The sequence below is a fragment of the Fukomys damarensis genome, unplaced genomic scaffold, assembly GCF_012274545.1.
Source record: "Fukomys damarensis isolate Sample0158 unplaced genomic scaffold, DMR_v1.0_HiC HiC_scaffold_10, whole genome shotgun sequence".
Lineage (NCBI taxonomy): Eukaryota > Metazoa > Chordata > Mammalia > Rodentia > Bathyergidae > Fukomys > Fukomys damarensis.
The window spans coordinates 21,658,587-21,683,650 of record NW_022900922.1 but is presented as its reverse complement, the minus strand read 5'-3'; the positions used below and the strand labels follow the sequence as shown (position 1 = coordinate 21,683,650).

Below are 25,064 nucleotides of genomic sequence, written 5' to 3'. Positions count from 1 at the left end.
ACACACCCCCCCCAAAAAAAAAAAAAAAAAAAGACAAGAAAAAGAAAAATTGTGTGTGAGGCCATTGTTTTTCTGTTGTGTCACAGCAGGAAAATAGCTTAGATTCTGTCTCTGGAATGAAAGGAAGTTACTGAATCTAAGCAATATGGAGAAGAAAACAAAGTAATTTAAAAAGTCTTGATTAAGATTAAAAAGCTTTAAAAAAAAGAAAGAGAAAGAATAAAAGGTACTCACAAATATTATGTTGGAAGAGACTGAAATTTCATCACCTCCTCAGGTTCATACATGCTACAGTACATACATGTATGTTCATACATACAACAGTGTGACCATTCTTTTTCATTTTTGAAACACAAATGAGATACTGGATATTTTTTCCATACCTTGCTTTGGTTCACCTTATGATATTACAAAGAGTATTTCTGCTGTTGTCCTACATTAATTTTCCATTACTATGACAAAATACCTGAGAAAATCAGCTTCAAAGAGGAAAAGTTTATTGTGGTTTGTGGTATGAGGTTTTATCTCTAGTTCTTGGTTCTGATTCTCTGAGCTTATGGAGAGGCTGCTCACCTCATGGTGGCTGGGAAGAATTGAGAGATGGGGGAGGAGCTAGAGTCGCACTGTCCCCTTCAAGGGCACAGCCTCAGTGACATAACTTCCTTCTACCTGGTCCCACTTCCTTCAGTTTGCACCACCTCTCACTAGCACCATAGGCTGGTGAACAAGCCTTTAACACACAAGGCTTTGGGAGACATTTAAGATTCAAGCCATAGCAAATCCCATAATTTATTTAACTAATCTTTCTGTAATGGATGGACGGGCTTTCTAGGTTTTTTGCCATGTCTAATCTTCAAGTGAGAACTTTTAAGTTTACACACGCACACACATAACACACTTGTACGTATATGCAAGTATGTGGTGCCCATCCTATAAGCATGTGTAGGAGAAATTCCAGTATGGGTATAAATGTTTTATGGGTAGTCCCTCCTTGTCTTTCAGCTAGTTTCATCAGGAGTAAAAGGCTGTTAGTGTCCCCTATTCCTTAGCCTTCACTAGATAGGAATCTTTTTAATGTTTTCTATTTTGATATGATAATACAGCATTTCATTTATTTTTCATTTAAAATTAAGTGATGTGACTGTGTATCAGAATATACTAATAGATAAGAGATCTAAATGTAAAATTAGATGTGATTAGAAGAAAACAGATAAATTCCTTGGTAATCTGGGAGAAGAAATGTCCTTCTCCTGACTCAAATTCAGAAGCAATAAGATAAAGTTAGTAAATTTGATATAGAAATAAAAATGTATGAAGAAACTGTAAAACTTCAAATGACAAATTGGGAAAAACCATTGAAGGTTCAGTTGACATACAGTTAATATTCTCTGGATTGTTTCTATAAGTGAAATAAAACAAGATGAAAATGATCACTAGCTTGATGGAAAAATGAGTATGAGATTAGAACAAATGGAAAACAGATAAGCAAATACCCCCAAAATAAAAACGCATGAAAGACCTTAAACGTGAAAAATTGCTCAACTCATAATCAGAGAAGTACATATTAAATCCCCCCTGGGATTCTGTTTCCTAGCAAACTGGCAAAGGTCCACAGGTTTGATGGCCCACTTATTGGCTAGCCTAAAGTGTTTAGGCTTTAAAACCAGACCTGATATCCTGGCTCTGGCATTGGCCATATTTGGCTATATGCATATGCTCTTAGCCATATACCAGGAGTTATCAGTGCTCTGAGTGTGTAGAATTCTTCTTTGGGTCTTTTCCAAGGCTGTGCTCTAAGCATGGTGTCTTCTTATTGTGTTTCCCTCCCAGGTCCACTGTTACTTATTTCCTCAGTGCCCTTATATAATACTGCTCTTCCTCCCAAAGAACTGGAAAGCCTCGCGTGAGTCTTCTGAGTCATTAAGAACATTCCTCTTAGCAGACATTTTCTTCAGTAACCAAATCATCCACACGTGGTAGTGTGTTTGTATGTTCATTTTATTTTGGGGATGAGGTTCTAGAAGACAGATCTTCTTGTATTTCCTGCTTGTTCTAGAATCTACCACTCCAAGGTACACATGTCACCGTGGCTTACTCCTTTGGAGATGTGTTCCTTGGCACTCTTCCATGTGAGTGTTTGAAATGGGTATGTTCCTTGAGATTGCCAGGAACATGAGCATAATGGACTACCTAAGTTGGCTCGAGTGATCATCCTGCTTCCTTTCCTCTCTGCAAGGACTGTTACGAATCGGGGGGTGTTGATGTCATCTGAAAACTCAAAATATTTTCACAAGAAGGTAACACATGTGGAACCAGTATTTTTTTTTATTGGCAAATAGCCATACACAGCTTTCTTTCTTTTTTTTTTTTTTTTGTAGTAAATTTGTTTTCTGTATAATTTAGTAAAAAGGGCTTTCGTTAGATAATTGTGGGTTGGTGCAAAGTCAACAAACATTTCTAATTGAGAGTTGAAAATGAAAAATAAGTATTATCTTATTCTGTTAATGGTATTAACATTTATACAGATATCATTCTTGAATTCTTAGTGTTTAGTGTAATTGTTCTGTTTTTAAAAATGCTTTCTTCTCTGGACTTCTGTGACACCATGTTCCTTAATTTTCTTTTTCTTTTATCTTACTGAGTATTCCTTTTCACAAATTTGTTTGTTTTTTAAAGATCTGCTTGAGGCCGGGGATTCATCTCAGTGGTTCCATGGCCTGCCTTGCAAGTGCAATGACCTGAGTTCAATCCCTAGTAAGAAAAAAAACAAAAAACAAAAAACTGCTGAGTTTGGCCCAAACTCCTGGCCTCGAGTGATCCTTCTGCCTCAGTCTTCTGAGTACTAGGACTATAGGCATGTCTCGCCATACCTGGCTTTCTTGTTATATCTTCTCTACCAGATATCTGCATGACCTGTATTATGTTATCTCTTTCTTTCTCTGTTTCTCCCTCTCCCTTTCCTTGATTGAGGATGTCACAGAATGTAGCAGGAAAAGACTAAATCACTTTTCTGAAAGACCCTCACCTCTCAACATCTGTTTCATATGTACAAATTCCAATTGGGAATTTAATAGGGATCTCAAAAATAACATATCCAAAACAAAGCTATCAGCTCCCTATCCCCGAATCTTGTTTTTCTTCAGGCCTTCATCTCAATAAATGGCACCACAGCTGATGCTCAGGGCAAAAATCCTTAGTAAGTACTTAATAATCCAGTTTGATTCTTTCTTGCACATCTCTTATTTAACTTTCCCATTAATTCTCTCAAGTCTGTGATGCTTTTTGTTCAAGTGTCCCCCAAAGATTCATGTGTTAAAAGCTCAGACTCCATTGTTTATTAATTTTTACAAATTTGTTAATTTTTTAAGGATTGCCCAGGTTGGCCTTGAACTGCTGGGTTCGAATGATCTTTCTGCTTTGGCCTCCTAAGTGCTGGAACTATCAGTGCATCTCTCCAAGCCTCGCTTCCATTTCACATCTTAACTTCTTGGGAAGTAGTAAAACTTTGAGAAGGCGGGGCCCAGCAGAAGGTCCTTAAGTCATTGGCATAACCTTACGGGGATTAGGGGGCCTATACCTCTTTCTCTTTCTCTCTTTTTCTTCCTGGCCATGAGATGAGCTGTTTTGCTCTGCCATGCCCATAATGTTTTGCTTAGCCACAGCCTAAAACAGACCAATTCATCATGGACTAGAATTTTCAAACTTCTGAGCTCTAACAAAACCTTTCTGTTTAAAATTAATAATCTCAGGTATTTTACTATAGTGATAGAAAATCCACACACTCTTCTTCCAAAATATGTCTCAGTTCACTTCTCACTCTTGCAAGTTGTTCCGGTTACTATGGTCTTTCACTTACTCTTCACCCAGTGCATCAACTGTTAGCTTGTTTTGTTGATTTAACATCCTCCAGCTTCATCTTTGCTTTTGCTGTATATTGCCAGCAAAGCTGTTGACTTGACTGGATTGAGACCCCTGTGGCTTATCAGTGGATTAACCCACTGATGTTCATAGCACCATGTACTCTTAAGAGGTGGGGCCCTTGCTCTGCTTTCCTGTTGCCATGGATTGAGTAACTTTGCTTCACTATGCCCTCTACCATGATGTTCCTGCTTTGGAGCCAGCTGACCATGGACTGAAACCTCTGAAACAGTGAGCCAGAGTTTTCTTCTGTAAGTTGTAGTGTCAGAGCAGACTAATAACCCACCTAGAGTCTTCACTGCTACCAGAATGGTTTTTCTGAAATAGAAATTAACTCATGTGAGAAATCAGTAGTGACTTCATGTTACACTTAGAGGAAAATCTAGAGTTCTTAATTTGCCAGTGGGAATCCAATGAATATTCCAAAGTGGATTATATCAAAGAATTTGACTTTTGCCTACCTCTCTGACCTTTTTCTCCCTGTTTTCCATATATCCTTTTTCACACCTGTTTTCTCGCTCTTCCTAGACATAACAGGCCTGGTCTTGTTTCGTGGCCTTTGCATTTGCACTTTTCCTTCCCATCCTTGCATGGCAGATTCCTTCCTGTCATTCACCCCAAGTCAGATTCAACTTCCATAAGAGGGTTATTTTAACTAGTAGACCCTCTGTTTTTCTCTGTCATTTACCTTGTTTAATCATCTTCATATTATCAGATGGTACCTTAAATTACCTTGTTTGGCTGCTTTTTGTTTTTTTTTTAAATTTATTTTTAACTTTTGAAAATCAGACTTCCTCTTAATGACTCTGAACTCCTTGAGAAGAGCAGCTTTCACAGCCATGTCCCTAGTACCTCTTACATGGTCTAGACACATAAGAAATCTTTACTCTCTGTTGGCTTTTGATTGCTTTGTACCTTTAAGTAGAATCATCTTTGGAAAATATTCAGTAAGATGTACTAAGACAAAGTGGTGTTCAGAAATAATTTGATATTTCCCACTGTGTTCTCTCTTGCATAGTGGCCCACCCTTGTGCTGTAGGGTGTACTTCTTTTCCTACTTTTACTTGGTCCAAACTTGCTCTGCAGAGCTTGTTTCTTTTCCTACTTTTGATAAAACATTTCTACCATTAACAAAACAAACAAACAAACAAAAAAACCAAAAAAAAAAAAAAGAAGAAAGAAAGAAAGAATTGAGTATCTCTGGTGTCAATTGAGAAGTGATGTTCTCTCTTGTGGGGTGATTTTCTAAATAGTTCTGTAATTTTGTAGGCACTTTGGTGTAGTCATAGGATTTCCATTGATTGCAGTTATTGGATCCTCAGTTTGTTCCAGAAGTCAACACTGGCCATATTTAAATACAAAATAGAGTAGAATAACTTCTTTTATTTATTGCTGGAGTTTCTTGTGATGATGGCATGAATTGTCTAATAACTTGAAGGTAACAGAAAAGAAGATTATGCCATCATATAAAAGTGGCCTCTGGTACAGATAGCTCTGTCATTAGGATTAGCTATTTGCTTATTTCTTTAAAAAATAAATCCACAATCACTATTTTTTATCATTAGTTAACAGATCTCTGTGACTTTTTCTTATCTGTAGTACATTATTCATAGTAATGATCTGTCTTTTTAAACTTTGATATTAATTCAGTAAATATTTAATGGTTATCTATCATGTACCAGAAGCTGAAACATGTTGTGGGATATAGCTGCAAATAAGGTAAAAGACTCAGTTCTGTTTGTTAAATAAATCAGTGTCTCTTTTGAAGATCATCATTGGCTTTCAGAGCTTTTGGATCAGTGCTATGGGAAGGAGGGTCCCACGCATGATCTCTTTGTCATTCTTGTCTCATCCTGCACCTACTTGCACAATGGTTACTTGTTGCATGGCTATTTGAATACCTGTTCTATACCCATCACTGCATTAAAATTTAGATATCCAGAGAACATCTGATTAAAATGTTGTCTTCAGAATCTCTTAATAGAGACAGGCTGGAAAATGAATGCTTTTAACACACTATTATAAAGTGCAAGAATATTCTTAGCACAGTCTGTTAAGGGAGTGCAGAGAAAGAGATCTAACAAGCCTGAAGCTGAAACTAAAGGGTGAGAAGGAATTTCCGTGATTGGCAGAAGATGAAAATAGGAGAAAATCAGTATAGACGTTGAGGAGGTAGGCAGCCCGATCTGGACAGGCCTTTAATTCCAACTGTCAATCACTGGGAGATTGGGATGGTGCTACCATATATTGATAGAGGAATGATCTTTTCAGTGGCATTGTGGGGAATGATGTGTACGAAACAAAGAGAAGGTAGGTGTATACTCATCTTTTCTGAAGGGACATACTTAGGTTTCTGTGGTATGAAAGGCCACTTTTGCTGCTGGACAGAAACACAGACCATTAGGATGCTGGTGGGGGATGAATGGAAGGGAGAGAGAGATGAGTTAGGAGGGAATCATTATTCAGCTAGCATGCAGTGATAAGGAGTTGCCCTTTTTATTGTTTCAGGGATTTTTTTTTTTTTTTTTTTACTCTGCCTCTTTATAAAAAAAGATTTTAGTATATTAATAAAGAAAGTTGGGGGGAAAAGTTATTTCCAGATTACCTTTAGCTCTGATGTGTTCACTATCTTTCGAGCCTTATGCTCTAACCTGAATATTGCTTCCCAGATAGCACATGTGGACAGAAACACCTGAATGTGCTTTTGGCTCCTTATACCAATTGCTTCTGTTCTTACTGAAATGTTGTTGAAAGGGTTAGTTTTCACTTTTGGTTTCCTTCTTTATGGTAGTTAATTCTATTTTAATAAACAAAATCCTTTTAGGCAACCGAGGTATTAAAAAAAAGGTGGACTGGTGGGTGCTGTAAGGATTTGTAAATTCATTTTAATAAACATGGTTTGGATTATTTATCCTATTGCCAGTATGTTTATTATATTTGCTAACAATATTTAATCAGACTGGTGAAAGAAATGACAAATTTTGAGGTAAATCATTAATTCTAAATGGCAGACAAGTTATAATTTTAATAACTTCTAAAACTGAGGAATACTCAGTATTTTCTCATACCTGTGCCTGAAAAATATTAACACAATCCAAAAGAGGGCAATTAATTTTATATGTAGAGAAGATTAGGACAGTTTCATTTTAGTTTATGGAAATTATGAAATAGTACTCTTGCACTTTGAAAATTAAGGAAAATGTCCTCATTACATTTTAAGTGAAAGGATACAGTACAGAACACACATTTTTGTATTTGTTGCTTGTGATTATTTTTCCACATTACAGCAATTACTTACTGTATTGTAATTGGCTGTTTACTCGCCTCTAACAAACCCCCCAACCAGTCTTGCACCATCTGGGTAAGCACTTGGATATTTTTGATTTGATTAAATGTGATACTTAACTTTTGTTTTTTGTATTCTTTTTTATTTTTACTAGAAAACCCATCTGAAGCAGATTTATGGCTTCTGAACAGTTGTACTGTAAAAAACCCAGCTGAAGACCACTTTAGAAACTCAATTAAGTAAGTGAAAGTTGTTTTGTTTTTTCGCTATTTTTGATAATGAAGTTAAGCATATCAGCAAATTAAATATATGAGTTGTACTTTTAAAGATTATACTATTTTGAGTTTAACTGATACAGAACAAAAAAATTAATGAGACCTTTTCTATTATGGTTTTTGTATTTGTGTATTTAGCTGGTAAGTGATTTGAATGTTTAAATTTTAACTACACATTCTTCCTGGAGAACCCAGTACAGACTGGTGCACTTGCCTTGTGCAGCCCATACGTGTTCTCTTTCCCTGCCTGCCACCCCTCGTCTAGGTGTTCTGATGTCTGCCCTGTGACTGACGCTGGTTAATTGGCACATAAGTCCTTTTTGCTTTGTTCTCTCAGGTTCAGGTGGAAAAAATATCCTTTTTTTTCATGTGTGCTCTGAATCTTCCCTTATTCTGAAAATTATTTCCTCATTCTATATTTTCAACTTCTCCAACCCTGTTGTTGCCTTTCATCAGCATTTGACTCATTCAGGTCTAACGAGCCCCTAAACCCCTCTTAGCTATTGTCCTGTTTTTCTCTTGCCTTCCCATCTAGACCTCTTAAGGGTTCCTTCTTCTTTACTTCACTCTCCTGTGAGATTCTTCTCTTCATTGTGATTATTATAAAAGATATTATCCAAGTCCTGTAGTTTAAATAATAATAAAGTATTAATAAATATACCTGTACACCCAGAATGAGAATTGCAACATTGTCAAGCCTATAGGCATAGTCCGTGTCTCTCAGTTTTACCCCCAAGAAGTAATCTTTTTTCTTTTTTTTCTTTTTTGCAGTTAAGGTACCCAGGGCTTTCACACCACTAAGCTACATCCTCAGCCCTCTTTCTATTTTTTATTTGGATACAGAATCTTGATAAATTGTTAAGGCTGGGATCAAACTTGTGATTCTCATGCCTCAGCCTTCCAGAATGCTGGGATTATAGGTGTGTGCCACCACGCCTGATTCAAGAAGTAACCTTTATTCTGACTTTTTTTGAGCCATTTCTTTATTTTGGCTGGTAGACTTATCATCTATGAATTGTATTTTTAAACAATATATTATTTATCCCTATTTTGAACTGTATTTATTGATCATATACTGCTTGTGTTCTGAGATTTGTTTCATTTGCTCAGCATTATAATTTCAGATTTTTCCATTTGATGAATATAAAATGACTAGCCATTCATGGTAATTATTAATGTTTTTGCATCAGGAGTTGGACCCGTGGCTGCACTCATGCTAGGCAAATACTCTGCCATTAAGCACCCAGCCCCTATTTTTTTTTATTGATAGTTTTAGTTTTTCACAGGGTTTTGTTTTCATGAACACTGCTGCTGTCACTATTTTAAATATCTTCTGGTACAAGTGTGTAAGGGTTATTTCAGGATATGTACCTAGTAATGGAATGATTGGGTCATAAGTGTGTGCACATTCAAACTTCAGTGGGTAATGCCAGTCTCTCTTTGAAAATGGATGTACTTAGGGTTACCTGGCAGTGGATGTGTATGATTGTTATTCTCTATGCTTGTTATGGTTGATATAATCAGGGTTTTAAATTTTTCCAAATTGATTGGCGAAGATGTCTTTTATTGTAGTTTTAGTTTGTATTTCCTGATCATTGATGAAGTTGAACATTTTAAAATCTGTTTTGTTGGCCATTTGTATTTCCATTTTTTATGAAATGGCTTATCCATTTTCTTGAGTTTTTCTTTTTATTACTCATTTGTGGTAAACATTATGTGTGTTTTGTTTACTAGTCTTTCGATAGTATATATGTTTTATTTTCTCCCAACTGTGGTTTATCTTTTCACTGCTTTAAATTATATTTTGTTATGGTTTTAAATTGTGGTTTAACATTATGAAGTCTTTACTTTTGGTCTCTGTTCTTAAAATTTTTTTCCTTAAATTTAAGCTGTTAAAATAGTCTCTTATGTTTCTTCTGTTAGGTCCATGCTTTTATCTCTTACATATGCATCTGTATTCCATCTGGAGTTGATTTTTTGGAGGAGATGGTTATGGCCCTGTGAAGTGGTCCGATTTAACTTTTTCCATGTAGATATTCACTTGTTCCAGTATCGCTTAATTTTGTTTTTAAAAAACTGTTCATTCTTCTTTTGTCTCTGCATTACCCACTCTTGACATATGTTAAAACATATGTCAATAGATAATAGACATATGTTCATAGATGTTTTTGAGTATGTCCTTTGCCCCTTTTTTTCATTCCATTGGTCTATTTCTTTATTCTGGTTCTTGTTCTATAATGTCATATGTTGTATAGATACGCTAAGTGTAGATGTTTGATAGTGCTAGTGTATTTTTGTATTTGTTAGAGTGTCCTGGTTGTTCTTTGCTCATTACCCTTCCATATAAATTTAAAATCAGCCCCCCCCAGGGGGGGATCAAATTTAAGATGTTGTTTGTGCTTGTGAGGCAGGTGTGGTGCCACTGAGCTAAATCCCAGGCCCTTAGGATCAGTTTTTAATTTCAACAAGGAGTACTAGTATAATTTTGATTATGATTAAATTGAAATTTTAAATAACTTTTTTTTTGTGTGTGTGTGTGTGTGCCAGGGATCGAACTCAGGCCCTTGTGCTTGCAAGGCAGATGGTGGAACCACTTGAGCTAAATCCCCAGTTTAAATGACTTTTGATAAAACTTGAATGTTCATCATTTTGACTTTTCTATCATGAATAAGGTACAGTTATGAACCACTTTATGAGATGGTTGGGCAATTTTGTCCTTGTGCAAATATTTATTTACACAAGTAGAGATATCACTGGGCAATGTAATCTTATGGGACCACTGTGGTATTTGTGGTCTTCTGTTGACCAAAACATGATTATATGGTGCATGAGTGTATTTAGGTCTGCTCCGACTTTCTAAAAATTTTTGATACACTTAATGAAGATTCTGTGCTTTTAAAATATTTTTTCCTTAATGACATAGATATTGAGTTGTTTCAGTAACATTGTTAAAATCTGTACTTTCTCCTTTTATCTTTGCAGTGTTTTATATATTTATTATAAATGATGAGTTTTAAAATATTGTCTACAGTGTTTGCATCCTTGGTCTTAAAGGATTAATTCTGGCAGCAGTGAAAGAATGGCTGGGAGTAAGGGAAAGTTGAGATCAGGAATTGAGTTAAGCCTGAGCTGAAGTAGTCCAGGTACTGAAGGGCTCATTTAAAGGGGAGGCACTTTGGAGGAAAGGAGTTGACATGTGAAGGAAGAATTCCTTACATGTTCAACATTGAAGAAGATAACTCTCTGGCTAGAATGAAATAGGGAATTTCAGAAGGGCGTTGAATTTGAGATATTCTTGTTTTATTTTTAACATGCTATATTTCAAAGTCATAGGTAAAAATTTTAATAGAGAATGAATATATTTGACTTTTATTGAATGTCTTCTCTTTGGCAGACACTATTTCATGTGCTTTATGTGAATTGAATATCTCCTAGCATAATTCTTGCAGCCCTGTGTAGAGTCCATTTTTATTTCTATTTGACAGATGAAGTTCTCTAAGGATGTTCAGGTTATGAATGGTAGAAAGGGATTTTAACCTAGGCAGTCTGAACTAGAGTGTATTTTTACTATTATATCATTATTTTTACTGTGTTTTCCAGATACAGATACTAGGCAGGTGGCTTTAGAATTGAGGCAAATATCCAGAGGCATTCTTATTGAGTGAGCCATGGTGGGAAGCAGGAAGGCAGGGATGGTACAGAAGAGGCAGGGTCATTTCTAGGAGCAGACAAAGGGAGAATTAAACCAAATATAATGTGTGTGTGTGTGTGGTTTTTTTTTAAATATAATACAATAAACTTGTGAATGTGGTTCAAAGTAAGACATAGTGTTTGAATGATTAAGTGAATTAGTAGTGACATAAAAGAAAAGCTTGTAATTTTCATACGAAGAACCATGATAGCAAGCACAGATTCCTTTTATATACTAGTTTGCTTGATTGAATGAAAAATTAAGAATATAATGATGACATTTTTTAATGACTTTGAAGACTTTTGATCATTACAACCAGTTCTTACTAAGGTAACACAGTAGTATTTGGTGTTTCCAGAGTGAATACAATCCTGTTAAAGGTATAATAACAACATTGAGAAATACATCAGATTCAAGTGACTCTTACTCATTTGAAGACTTTTATAACATTACCTCTTCTTGTCAAACATTGTTTTATTTAGATGCCTTCCCATTTGTCACCATCTCCTAACAAAGAAAAGAAAATCAAAGATGATTAGTGCATAAACTTTATTATACAATAACTTATGCTACATATTTGTCTATGTGGTTGTCTTAGTTATATTTCTGGTTCCTGAGACAAAATACCTGACACCCAAGTTAAAGGAGGAAAGGTTTATTTCAACTGACATATTGTAGAAGTTTCCGTCTATAATCTACTCCTGATGTGTCATTGTCTCTGATCATCTGCTGTTGTTTCCTTTTCAATGTATTCTTAGTACTTAATAGTTGTTTGTTGTTAATTATTCATTACTTGATTTTGTCTCTTGAGCCACCAGGCAGAAGTCAGCCTCATTTTTAACGGGAGCAAAGGAAGATAACTCTGAGAGATTTCTTTCTTTCATTTGGTTACTGTAGTTCCATTGGTTAAGAACTAGGAATTGAGAAATTGTGACAAGTTTCCCTTAGGTTTTACTGTACAATTTATTATTGTTGTTGAGGTTGCCAAGAGTATGAGTTTAAAGTAGCAGAAAAAGGTAAGACAGAGTTTGCTGGGCGGCTTTTGAACTTAAATGCTAATTCCTGTATGAGCTTTGAAAAATGCACACTCTGTTCATGTTTTATGAGGCAGTGTGTTGGATGCAGCTATTTCCTCCTGAGCATTTCTCAGTTGCCCTGTCCTTATTTTATCCATTATCCCAACTTGATTGAGGCAATATGGCCTTTAACTTGAGAGGTTCTTGAGTAAATGAAAAAGATCAAAAGTTGAAAAAAATAAAATTTCCTCTTAATGAGAGTATCAAATAAGAAAACTCCTTTGACTAGGGCTTTATAGAAATGTGGGATCTTTCCATGCCACCTAAAGGAGGTCATTGAGAGGCTGATGAAAATAAACACGTCTTGTGTGTTCTGTATAAATGACAGGAAGAATAGCCAGCTTGCTTTGATCATCGACTCTCAACCCCTGTTTGAACCCTGTACGTTTTAACCCAAATGGGCACTGTGGTTTAGCCATACTGATAGTGGATAGACAGAGCCATTCCCTCTTTTAACCTCCTTTGCTTGTAGAAATTAACGGTAATGCTGTCGGGGTGATGTATATATCTGAGAGGAATTACTTGCAACAGCAACTGAAAATGCCAAAATGGAAACAGAAGGAAGTGTGTGTTTGGAACAGAAGATACCTCTTTGGTATAACATCTTTTCTCTCTAGAAAAGCTCTTTACAAAACAGCCTGTTTAGCAAACTTAAAAACTGTTGGATTTTCATTCCTATTAGGAAAATATTATTTATTTCATGTAGGCTTATCGTTGAGTTCTAGACTTGAAGTTTAGGAAGTTCTCAGAATATTTTTTCAATTTAAATTATAAAATAGGCTTCAAAAATCCTAACTTGTTACGAATAAAGAAATCTTTGCCCTTTTAGTTAGTAATTAATTTACTAATTTAAAAGAAAATGAAAAAACAATCTGATTCTGTTATTTTGATTCACTAGTAGTCAATTTATTATTTTTAAGTAAATATTGTTTTAGTTAATTTTAAAATTTCAATTAAATTCTTTGGCACTGGAAGATAAAACCATGTTGGCTTTTAGTCTGACCTTTTGTAAGAAACAAGTTAGTTAATATGAGTAGTTGTTATGAGTTTAACTTATTTTTTAAAATGTTACATTTCATTGATTTTTTTTGTTAAATTTAGATAGTTTCATTTAATTTTTTCTACTTGTATGTAGTGATGTAGTTCTGTATCAGGTTTATGTTGTTATCTAAAGTTTCAGACACAGATGTAGTGAATTATTATTTTTACTGGTCACAGTCTTCTTCAGCCTTCATAGCCCACAAAAAGTTTCTTTCTGTGTGGAAAGTTAGTTATGAATCTTGGACTATTTGACTTCATAGTATTGGTTAGGTATTGCTAAGTTAAGGTTTTTTTTCTCTTCTCTAAACAGTGCTATGTTGAATGTTTACATTTTCCTTCCATTTTTCATCTATTTCTATTGTTTAGATATTTGCCAGTGGGCTGATTTCTTCAAAATCTATTTCTGACTTTTTTCTTCTCAAGATCCAGACTTGTATTCCAGTGTTTCATGAATTCTCCACATGGATGGCCTACTAATGCATCTGGTTACAACATATAAGCTGCCTCCTGACCAACTTCACCTCTTCTCAACAGTAGTTCTGATCTGCTGCCTGTATTCTTGGGTTGTAGTCATCTGGGTTGCTCATTTCCCTCCCCATGTTAGGCCATGCTCAAGGGCCTTTCTCTCTTAACCCTTCTGTCTTCCTTTCTTATGCCCAGTGTTGTGTGTTCCTTGTGGAAACTACAGGAAAAAACCTTGATCCTGTGTTTCATCAAATTGTCATAGGCTGGTTACATACCTTTGAATTGAATCCTTTTTCTCCATCACGTGATTATGGTCCTCATCTGCTACCCTTAGTATTACTGTGTGGTGTTTAGCTTGTTCTTAGCTCTTTTTTGTTCTAGTTAATGCATTCCTTTCCTTCAAATTCTTTTAATAAGTTTTTCTTGCCCTGCAGGATAAAGTTATAATTTCTTAGTATAAACAGATATTTTAAAATTTTTTCCTTCTTTCTCCTACTTCTTTTCTTGCCATTTCCCCATAGACTTTTACTCACCCCAGATTATAAAGTTTTTTAAGCATGTGCTTGCAGATGCTCCTCTTGCCCCCTGGAAGATCTTCTTCCCTCTCAGATGCATGTGTGTGCTGTGTATACTCCCACCCACCCCTGCCCCCCATTCATCCTGCCTGACCAAATAGTTCATCTTTGGAACCTGTGTCCAAGGCAGTAGCATCTGTTAGATCATCTCCTTGTCCGTGCTCACCCCTTCCCTCCAAGTTCCACAGAGGGATTTATGCTTTATCCTGGGCTGCTGCTTTACCCCATGCAAATGTCTATTGTTGTGTATTATATTTTATTATTGGTTTACATATTTGATTCTTCTGTTAGATTGTGAATCATGAGGTGAGGGTATTGACCTCAGGAAAATCTTTTTGCTTAGGCTCTTTGACCCTGTAACTTTACGGTGTAATGATTTTTTCTTTTCCTGGGAAACAGATACCACTGGTAGACTTAAGACACTATTATAAGAATGGTCCCCCAGGGATGCTGTGAGTCACTTGTCAGAGACAGGGTATGTATTTGCAAAAAGGAGGAAGAACATTCTACTTTTTAAATAATGTATTAAGAAGTCTTCTTTTAAGAAATTGTGCTGTCTTGTGTTTTTGCATTTTGCCTATAGAGTGTGACAAAACAGTTTCTTTCCTGAGGGAAGAGGTAAAAGGGGCTGGACTCCTGCCTTCCTGGAGTAGTCACCTGGTTATGCCGGCAGGAGCCAGGGCTGTGCTTTGTTTCCCCCACTGAACTAAGGAGCAGGGCCTGCCTCAGGGTGTAGCCATTGAATTAATCGAGACCTCTTATTTTGAGGTGGGGGCTGTGGCAAGTGGATAAAAAACTGGTGGTGTTTGCCTTTCAGTTTGTCTCACACTTAGAATTATGGAGTATATACTGTATGATTAGGTTAACCTGATTTTTTTTGGAGGGGGGGAAGAGTTGAGGATCATCATTCTGCTGTCAGTGTATCAATACGTCGTTGTTAAGGTAGTATGTCAGGTGTATTATAATTTATACGAATAATATAAATATTTCAATTTCACATCATTGCCTAACATTTGAGAATCAAACTGTACAGTTTCAATGAAAGAGCACAAAACACCAGGCAAACCACCATAATTGAAAAATCAAAGTAAGCTAGCCAGCTGTGGTGGAAGACATAAGTGTTAGAAAGGTGACCTTGATACAGGAAGGCTCTTGGGAGAGGGGAGTCACAGATTTGTAAGGGCCGTGAAGTTGTCTCTCCTGTACTGAGGCATCTTTGTGTTCTAGCACAGCCTTGTAAATAGTTAACATTGAGTTATTCTTTGAATTGACTGAAAAGCAAATTTCTCTGGATAAGTTGTTTCCAGATTAGGTTTTATCATCTACCATGTGTTAATACATTTTATTCCCACTCATTTATGCATGTGACAGTGCTGTATATTCTACTTTGTGTTGTAGTTGGGAGTTTGTAAAACCCCCACCCCCATGAGCTAGTTTGTAGTTAATAATGCTACTGGAGGAACAAGCTTTCTAGAAATGTTAAAGAACTTTTTATTCTTAAAGTGAAGAATGAGAGTTATGGATGTCTTGAGCAGATTTTCACTAATTTCCTGTTATGGGCTCTAAATTACTTATCCACTAACCATGGAAAAATGCAGATGAATGGGAGGGAGATAGAAGATTATCGTGTGACATGTTCTAATGAGAAATTGGATTGGAAATAAACTTGAAAGTATATTTGACAATTGAGTTCATGGTTGACTTTATAACAACAAAACGAAGGAATAAATTTACAGTTAAGAGATTGGTAACAATTTGCAAATCCAGAACAGAGAAACAGTTCAGAGGTAGTAAATCATTTTAAAATGCAAAACTGAGTTGAGTACTTACCTAAAATCTTTTTAGAGAACAGTATTTTGCATATTTCATGATTATTGTTACATCAACAGTTGCTTTGTTTTTGCCATTTTATGTGGCAAGTGAGTGAAGGAGGTTAGTGTATTATGTTCTGGCAACAGCTGGTTGATGGCATTGAATACTTGCGTAATTAAATGTATGTGCTGGCTGTTCTCCCACTTCTGGAGGTGGAGGCTCCAGAAAGCACGCAGGAACTTGCTGTAGCAGGTTATAGAAGAAATCATCATGATCTAAGCCAATTCTTTCAGCCAAGAGTGATTTCCTATTGTTTTGGTTTGAAAGACATCCTACTTACTCTTGGTGAGTGTGTGTACAACAACAGAGAAAAACGTTTCTGACTTTTTTCCTCCCCTTATTGTTTGCTGTGTGATAAACATAATTTTTGGTCACTCAGTAGTATTGTGGAATAACTGATAATCAATGAAAAGCATTTCCTTTAGAACTATAACACATGCTACAAAAGTTTTAGATATTAACTTTTTTTGTTCCCTACTTATGGTTGCTCTTGGGTTCAGGTGTTCTCTGAGCTGTATGAATGAGGTTGCTTAGATTTTAGAGTATACCGAGGCATGGTGTTCTGTGATCCTGGAAAATTGGATAGAGTGGCAGTGAAGAAGTAAAATCTGTAGATGATATGAAACTCTTCTTTTAGCTGATAAATACTGTACAGTATTCTTAGGAAATAGCTGTGGATGGATGCAAATCTTCCTCAGAGTACGTTTACCCTTTCAACTGTTTTTAGCTGAAGCCAGTCCCCACTGTATCTTGGAGGACAGGATGGCACTTTTGTGGGTATTACACAGTTGTGCAGATACGCTCCAGTTCAGCTGTATGCGGCTTCCCACATAAATAACTGTATTTAATGATCTGTTGGTATTCCTTCTCGTAGTCCTTCAGGGCAGCCGCTGTGTCTTTTATCTGTATCCCTGTAGCTGGTAGGGTGGACGACAAAGACAGTGGAACAGATGAATGACCCAGCTCACATACTTGCTTTCTCCATTCATTCACCTTCCTGACCCCCCTCCGCTCTCTGCCTCTGTCAGAACTCAGGTCTTCCTCTGTGGATTTCCATCCTATTTTTTTTTCCTAAGTCTTTCTTGTTAGTTTGCATTACTTTGAATTTAAGTTTAGCTACTTGTCATAAAAGCCCAACAAGAAGAGGGTTAAATAAGATAGGGGATTTATTTTTCTGATATACACAAAGTCCACAATAAGTTGCTAGCTTCGTTTACCAAATCTGGGTTTTTAGGGCAGTGGTCTGTTACTGGTTTTTCCTCTCATGTCAAATGGTTATTGCTTTCTAGCCATCATATGTGCTTTCTCAAAGGGAGGAAGTAACAGAGGGAGCAAGCCAGCTAAGTCTGTTCTTCCTTTAAAGGACCCTGATAGGAAGTCTCACTCAAAACCCTTGCTGTTTGGCACTACATCCAAAGGCTACTTCTGCTTGTAAGACAGGCTGGAAAATATATTCATGTGTTCTGAACTGGGCACATTGTTGTTCCCAAGCAGAGGTGGGTTTCTGTTTGTAAAGAAGGGAGGGAAAACGGTCACTGGGGCTAACTTGATGTCTCTATTACAGAGTGCAGACTTTGGGGCAGGGTAGGTGTTCTGTCATTGAACAGGACAAGTAGGGAGGGAGGTATTCAGCATACTTGGGAACAAACCATCCTTTCTGTTACCTTTATTCAGAACATTTAAGAAATTACATTGGAAAACATTTCCTTTTTTTAAAAATTCCAGATGATCTTTGAAGAAGTAATAACAGAATGAACTGTCTGTGGACAGAGAGGTTCATGGTTCAGATATTGCACTACACATGTTTTACAAAAAAGTTGGGACTTTATTTATTTACTTATTTAGGCAGTACTGAGGATTGATCCTAGGCCTTCTCACTGAGCTACAATCCTAGCACTTTTAATTTTTTTTTTTTAAACTTTAAGACAAGGTTTCCCTAAGTCTGCTGAGTTGCCCAGGCTGGACTCAAACTTTGATCCTCTTTCCTCAGGCTCCCAGAGTATAGACATTTACCATTATGCTTGGCATATTTTCTACTTTTAGTAAGTTTATTGACTGTATTTACAATGAAATGTGTAAGGAAAATGTATATTTTTCATTGTATCTGATTCAGCTCTGTAAGATAGTAATTACTATCCTGCTTTTGAAACTAGAAGTTTCAAAAGAATTTAGACAAGAAACGAGAGTACAATTTGTAATGATTATTGTGGAGAGTCTTGCCCAATTAGACAAAAGATCCAATGAAAGTTAAATTCTTTTTAAAATTAAATGTTAGCAAACAGTACTTTGCATAATTCTAGAAAGTTTATTATAGCTGGGAACAATGCTTTCTTTCACTAAGATAGAAATGTAACATTGTAGGTTTAACTTGAAGATAATGAAGAAATGGATGAAAGTCTAGCCAATGGGAAGGGTTTACTGTAGATTTTCTGAAAGGTGTCCAGTTTAGGGTATCAAATCCTTGCCCTAAAAAAAAAAATTCATTTTCTTCCTAGCATACACCCTCCAAGTTCGCAAGTTTCTTTTGTGTGTGTTCCTTCATAGATACAGATATTACAGTATTAAGTCATTGTCATGAACTACCCATGGCATGATTTTGGTAGTGTCTAGTGTTTCAGATTCTGATACTTCAGTGTTTTTCTTTGTGTGGTGCAGGTATGTGTGTATTCCTGTCTGCCGTTTTCAGTGCATTTAAGAAACTAACCAGTTCACATGATTGAAACTGTTTTGAGAAAAATATAAATTAAAGTGATGTCAAGGATCGCTTTAACAATATGTTTTAAAAGTCAACAGCTCACCCTTTGTGCCAACCAATGATGTGCATTCAAGCTCATAAATTTCTTTTCTATTACAGAAGTGATCAGATAAGCAAGTTTACGGCAAAACTAGAAAGTTTAATTTGTTTTCCTTAAATACTTGTCAATGTTTTATGATACTTAATGAAGGAAAGCTTTTTCTTTAAATGGCAAAGTGATTTGAGTCAATATATTTTATAGTATTTTGGTTATCATAGTTGAAACATGGACTAAGTCATGGTTGGAATATTTTTGCCAAGTTGAGAAACAACAAAGGATTTGGTGTTATTGGACAAATAAATTTAAATTAAAAAATTTTAAATAGTAATAAAAATATTCCATTGAGCAAACTCTAAGAAACTTAAAATTTCTTTTTATATTTTCTAGGCTATAAGCTTTTTCTTATTTTTGTTATTTCAGGTAATTATACAAAGAAATTTGAAATATCTAGATTTGGTAATTGTAATAGGTGGCTTGAATGCCATGAAGTATATTTAGGATTTTTACAAATCAGGGTGAGCTCGATATAGTGGTGGCACACCTGTAGTCCTAGCATTTGGGAGACTGAGGCAGGAGGACTACAAGTTTGAGGTCAGCCTAGGCTACATAGTGAGTCAGGGACAGCCTGAACTACGCTGCAGGATCCTGTTTCAAAAACCAAAACCAAAACCAAAACAAAAAATAATCAGGGTAGTCACGGGCCAGTGCTGCCTGCCCTGAGTATATTTTCCTGATCTTCTCATTGTCCCACTGCCTGCATGACCTTGTGCAGCTGTTAGAGCCATAGTGCTGGGTGTAGAAGGGAACACAGATGTGGCTGAGATGCTGGGTCCTCGACAGAAGTTGCTCTGTGCCAGTGGGGTTGAGGAAGGGCTTTGTCTATGGTCTTAGTGTTGAGACAAAGTATATTTAGAAGATGGGAATCCTCCTCTCTCCTGTAGGCCTGGGCAGTGCTCCTGAATGATCCTTTTTTTTTTTTTATAACCAGTGTTTTGTAATGTATCCTTTACTATTCTGAAGTGAAATCCGTGTGTGTTTCATTCTACCTATGCACATAATTGTACATCAGTTAACACAGTGCTCTGCATGTAATTAATACAAGGGAAAATATACAAACTATTGATAATGTAATATATATATTTCAAGGTAGAAATATTCAGGCATAAATTATGAAATGACTTATCCAAAATTATAGAGATTATCAGAGTTAATGAATGTGATCTGCTATTTGTGTAGCCTTAATAAGCACAGCACTGCCCCCAAACCTGCAGTGTTTTCCCCAAATGGATGACAACTTTTGCTAGTTCTTAATGCAGAGTATGCACTTCTCTCTATTTTCACAGAAGTTACATTTGAAACTGCATGAGAAATACATTGTATATAAAATAGAGTTGGGTTTTTACCAGATGTACACATTTGTTGTACTTACATGAATATTCAGTGGGATGTTCCTGATGCATGCAGGCTGTGTGGAATTCTTTGTAGGAGAGACTTGTGCAGGGAAGACGTGTAGCACCTCAAGTTTTGCCTATTCAGTAAATGGCAGTTGCATCCTGCAATCAGACTTAGTACCAAAAACACTGAAAGATTGATTGGCCTGAATCCCCACAACAAAGTGAAGAACAGGAATATATACTTACACATGTACACATATATATTTATGAACATGTGTACATGCATGTGTCCACAAATACACATATATATGACATTATAATTACAAATAGTGTTAGAGTTTCTTAATTTCTTTTTTTTGGTACCGGGGATTGAACTTGGGTCCTTGTGCTTACAAGAGAGGCCACTGAACCACTGAGCTAAATCCTGGCTCTTTCTTTTCTTTTCTTTTTTTTTTTTTTTCTGAGTTTCTTAAATTTGACAACTTTAATGAAAAACACCCAAATGATGTGAATAAGTAGTTTATAGAAGAAGTGTGAGGGAAACAGGAGATGGTTTCATCTTTTCCTGTAATCAGGGATATACAAATTGAAATGTGTTTTCTTTCTTTTTTTCTTACTAGTATGTATGTATGTATTTATTTATTTTTAGAGATAAGACTAAAACTCCTGAGAGTGTGGGGAAATATTTCCTCTGATATATTGTTGGTGGGAGTTTGCATTTCTGTACTCTTCATGGAAAGTAATTTGTTGATAAATTGTTTAAAAATTTGAAATATGTATGCTTCTTTTTTCCCATTAAGTTTATTGGTAAATTTAAAGCAAACAATACAGTTACATTTATCATTGGGATCTTATACCTTTACATGATATATCTTGGTTCTTAATATGTATGCTTCTTAATTTAGTAATCCTGTGTTTTATGACCTCATCCCACAGATGCCAAAAAAGAAAAAAAAAAAGAAACCTGTTGGTAAGGGTAGGAATATGTCATTTATTTCATCATTATTCATAATATAAATAATGTTGTAACAAATCTTGGACTATCTCAGCTAGTCTCCTCTCTGGGCACACATTAAGATGTTTTACAGCAGCTAATTATAGAATCTCTTAACATCAAGTTGCCCAGGTGAGAGCCAATCCACCATAGTATTTCAAACCCATCTTCTTTCTGACTTACTAAGGACTGTGATGACATTATTACTTATCGATGATATTACTACTTACTTTCAAGTACACAGAAACACACTGTTGTTGAAGTGATTGTTTGCCATTTAAAGATTTAACTAGTTCTCTCTGTCAATTAGTATGAAACAATTCTAGCCTGATTTTAGCATTTATAAAATATGTTATTTGGCTTAGCTTTCATTTTAGGGCTGGTCAGAAGAGATACTTCAGATATTTACTTTAATATAATAGATTTTAAGCTTTTATCTAAAATAAATGTTTATGTTCTCTAGCCACTATGTTAAAATATGTATAGACTCTCCCATTTGGTAGCAAATATCTTTTGCATTTGATTTTGGTTTGCACTGTCCTTGAAAACAAAATATACTTATCCTGAATGACATTCTTATGGACTTTCCAAAGTAAGCCATGTTTGTACTACATCTTGGCAGCCATTTTTAATATAATATGCTAAAGAGAACCAGTAGTCATTAACTGACACATATTTGTTGAATGCTTATTACATGTTATAGGGTTTGGCAGTTCAATAATTAGTAAGATACAGTTACTGCTCTTGGGAGTGATAAGTTGGTTAAGAAGGGCAAAGCTTCAGCCAGATAATTACAAAATAGCAATGTAAATGTGGTAATACCACTCTTGTAGACAATGATATCTGAATGGGTATGAGTATACTTCATTTTTTTATATCTTATACCTTATTCAAGCCTATACTTACGTATGTATCTCCTTTATCTGCAAAATCAGCAAAGTTTATCTCATAACAAGAAGTTTGAAGGAAAGACATCTCCATCTTTGATTAAATTGTTGGTTCAAAGATGTCAAAAGTTCTAGGTACTAGGTATTTTCTGTTTTTTCCCTTCACTTTTTTCTGTTCTGCTGTGTTCACTGTAACATCTTGGTCTTCATGAGGGTATGTAGTTACTATTTTTATATATGGTGGCTGCCTTGGTTTCAGATACCATGAGTAGGGGAGCTGTTTCTTTTTTGTGTCCTTTTCTTTTTTATAAATTTAAAAAATAGATATCATTAGAAAGTTTTGAGAATATTATACTTAATTCTTGGCTATTCAGTACCTGGACTTCTCAGATGCTAATATTTTACCACACTTATTTCTCTTTGGTATAGATAATATATTTTTGTGGCTAGCATTTCAAAAGAAACAAATGAGTATGTAGTAGAAAACTTTTTTGCAGTTCTGACACTGGCCACCCAAGTCCCTTGCCATAGTATTATAAGCAAGTATGTTCTCCATCCCTTCCTCTGTCTCCTTCTTCCTTCTCCTGCCTCCCTGTGTTCCGCTTTCCTTGCCTCCCTTTCTTTTTCCATCTGAGTATCCTGGAATAATTCAGCACAGGTCAAAACTTTCCTCATTCTTTTATTTATGGATTCTTAGAATACCTTTTCATGCTCCTGTCTATGAATTCATATTATTGTATATATCTTGATTTTATTCAGCTCTTTATTGACGGATATTTATTTTCTTAAAATTGGCTATATTACTAATATTGTTTATAAACTTGTTTTGAAAGATACTGTTTTGTAGAATATTTGAACAATTTTAATTTGTATCTTAATATCGTTACTGAAAATTTGCAAAGTAAGTGTTAAGGATTCTATAAACTTTTCACTCCACAGTGAGAGAGATCTCATTCTTCTATCTTTTATTACAGTATATAGTTACAACTTTTTATTTAATTGTAACTGTTTTTATTGTTAATGTTGTTAATCTCTTGGTTATTCTAATTCCCTTTATTAAAAATTTCATCTTTATGTCAGTGTTCATGAAGCCATCTTTATCCATCAAATTTCCATATCTTCTTGTCTATTTTCAGCACTGTGTTTCACTCCACAGGTTTATTTCTTTCTGTTCCATCCATACTTTTTATGTAAGTTCTAGTTATTTTATGATTTAACATCTGTTAGGGCTAATCCTACATTTGTTTTTCTTTTTCTGTAGTTTTATGACTATTCTTCCATATTAATATTTTTCAGATGACTTTTTGTATTATCTTGTTTTAGTCCATGGAAAGTATAGTTAGCATTTTTAGGGGTAAACTAGAAATTAATTTATCATAAACTAATTTAGAGGAAAAGTCATTTTTATGGTGTTTCGTCCTGTCCAAGAACAGGAACATCAGGTCTATTTTTGTGTCTTTCAGCAGCATCTTAATGTTTTTCCAGTACAGATTTTTGATGTATCTTGTTATGGTTGCTGCTATTCCCCCACCCCAGCTGAAATAAATATTGTCTCTACTTCCTGTAGAGGTTTTTGCTATCATTTTGACCTTATTACTGGTTATTGTTTGTATAAAATCTGTTGTTTTTATATTTTCGTTTTATATTGTCTTGCCTTACTGAAGTTATTTTTTTAATAGTTTGAGTTAATATTTATCAGTTTTTCTAGGATTTTAAAAATATGCTATTATTTTGTCTATAAGTGGACTTTGGATTCTTCTTTTCCCAATTTTTATTTTTTAAATTTATTTATCTTGTTACTTGCATTGGCAAATAGTTACAGTGTAGATATTTAGTTAAAATAGTGGAAATAGTGGATAATTTTGCCTTGTAACTTGGTGAAGATAGTGACATTAGTATGTCTCCCAACAGGCTTTTGGACTATATACATTTTGTCGCATTAATACAATATCTGTAAATTCCTGTTTCCTTAGAGTTTTACTAGGTGTGGCAGGAGAATTTTGATGAACACATTTCAGAAGGTGATGAAATTATTTTTACCTTTCCTATGTTGTATATGTTGTGTAGTATTAAGTAAGCTTTCCAATATTGGACCAGCCTAGCATTATAAGTGTGAATTTTTTGTGTGTGTTTTTTATTATTGCATTGAATTTTCTCTGAAGAAATACTGAGACTATTAGCATTGATAACCTTGAGTGACACTGGTCATTTTCAAAGTGTCTTTGTCTAGTTTGAGTTATTAACATTGTACTCAATAAAAAGAACTAGGACACTTTTTCCTTCATTTGGTGCACTCTGGAATAATTATAAGTCATTGGAACTCTCTGATTTTGAAAACTCAGAATTCCATTTGCGAATTTATTTTGGTCTTCTGCTTTTCTTGTGAGATAGTTCCTAAAAAATTTCTGTACCTATTCTATGGAAATTGGTCTGCTTAAGGCTTCTATTTCCAATGGAGACATTTTGGTAATTTGTATTTTTGTAACAAGTTATCCAAACCATTTTGTTTTTAAGATTTATTGGTAGAAAAATCTGTAAAAGTGATCTGTTACAGTTTTAAAACAATCCCCCTCCCCCCCGCCGAGGCTTCTAGGGATTGAACTCAGGACTTTCATACTGAGCTACAACTTCAGACCATTTATTTGCTTGATTGTTTATTTAGAGACAGGCTATTGCTAAGTTGCCCAGGCTGGGTTTGAACTGGTGATCCTCCTGTTTCACCATGCCAATCATTTAAAGCAATTTCTTGATTTTTTTTTTTTTTTTTTTTTTTTTTTTTTTTTTTTTTGGGGGTT

At 35.2% G+C, this 25,064-nt stretch overlaps 1 protein-coding gene across 6 annotated transcripts in view; it reads left to right on the top strand.

Annotated features, from left to right (window-relative positions):
* The window catches only part of Cdkal1 (CDK5 regulatory subunit associated protein 1 like 1), a 607,184-nt gene that overhangs the window by 85,336 nt on the left and 496,784 nt on the right, over window positions 1–25,064 (top strand). For all 6 annotated transcript variants that reach the window (XM_010622937.2, XM_010622935.2, XM_010622936.3 and 3 more), the window contains exon 4: window positions 7,359–7,443. In XM_010622937.2, the coding sequence (XP_010621239.1) occupies window positions 7,359–7,443 (85 nt within the window). The remainder of the gene's footprint in view (window positions 1–7,358; window positions 7,444–25,064) is intronic.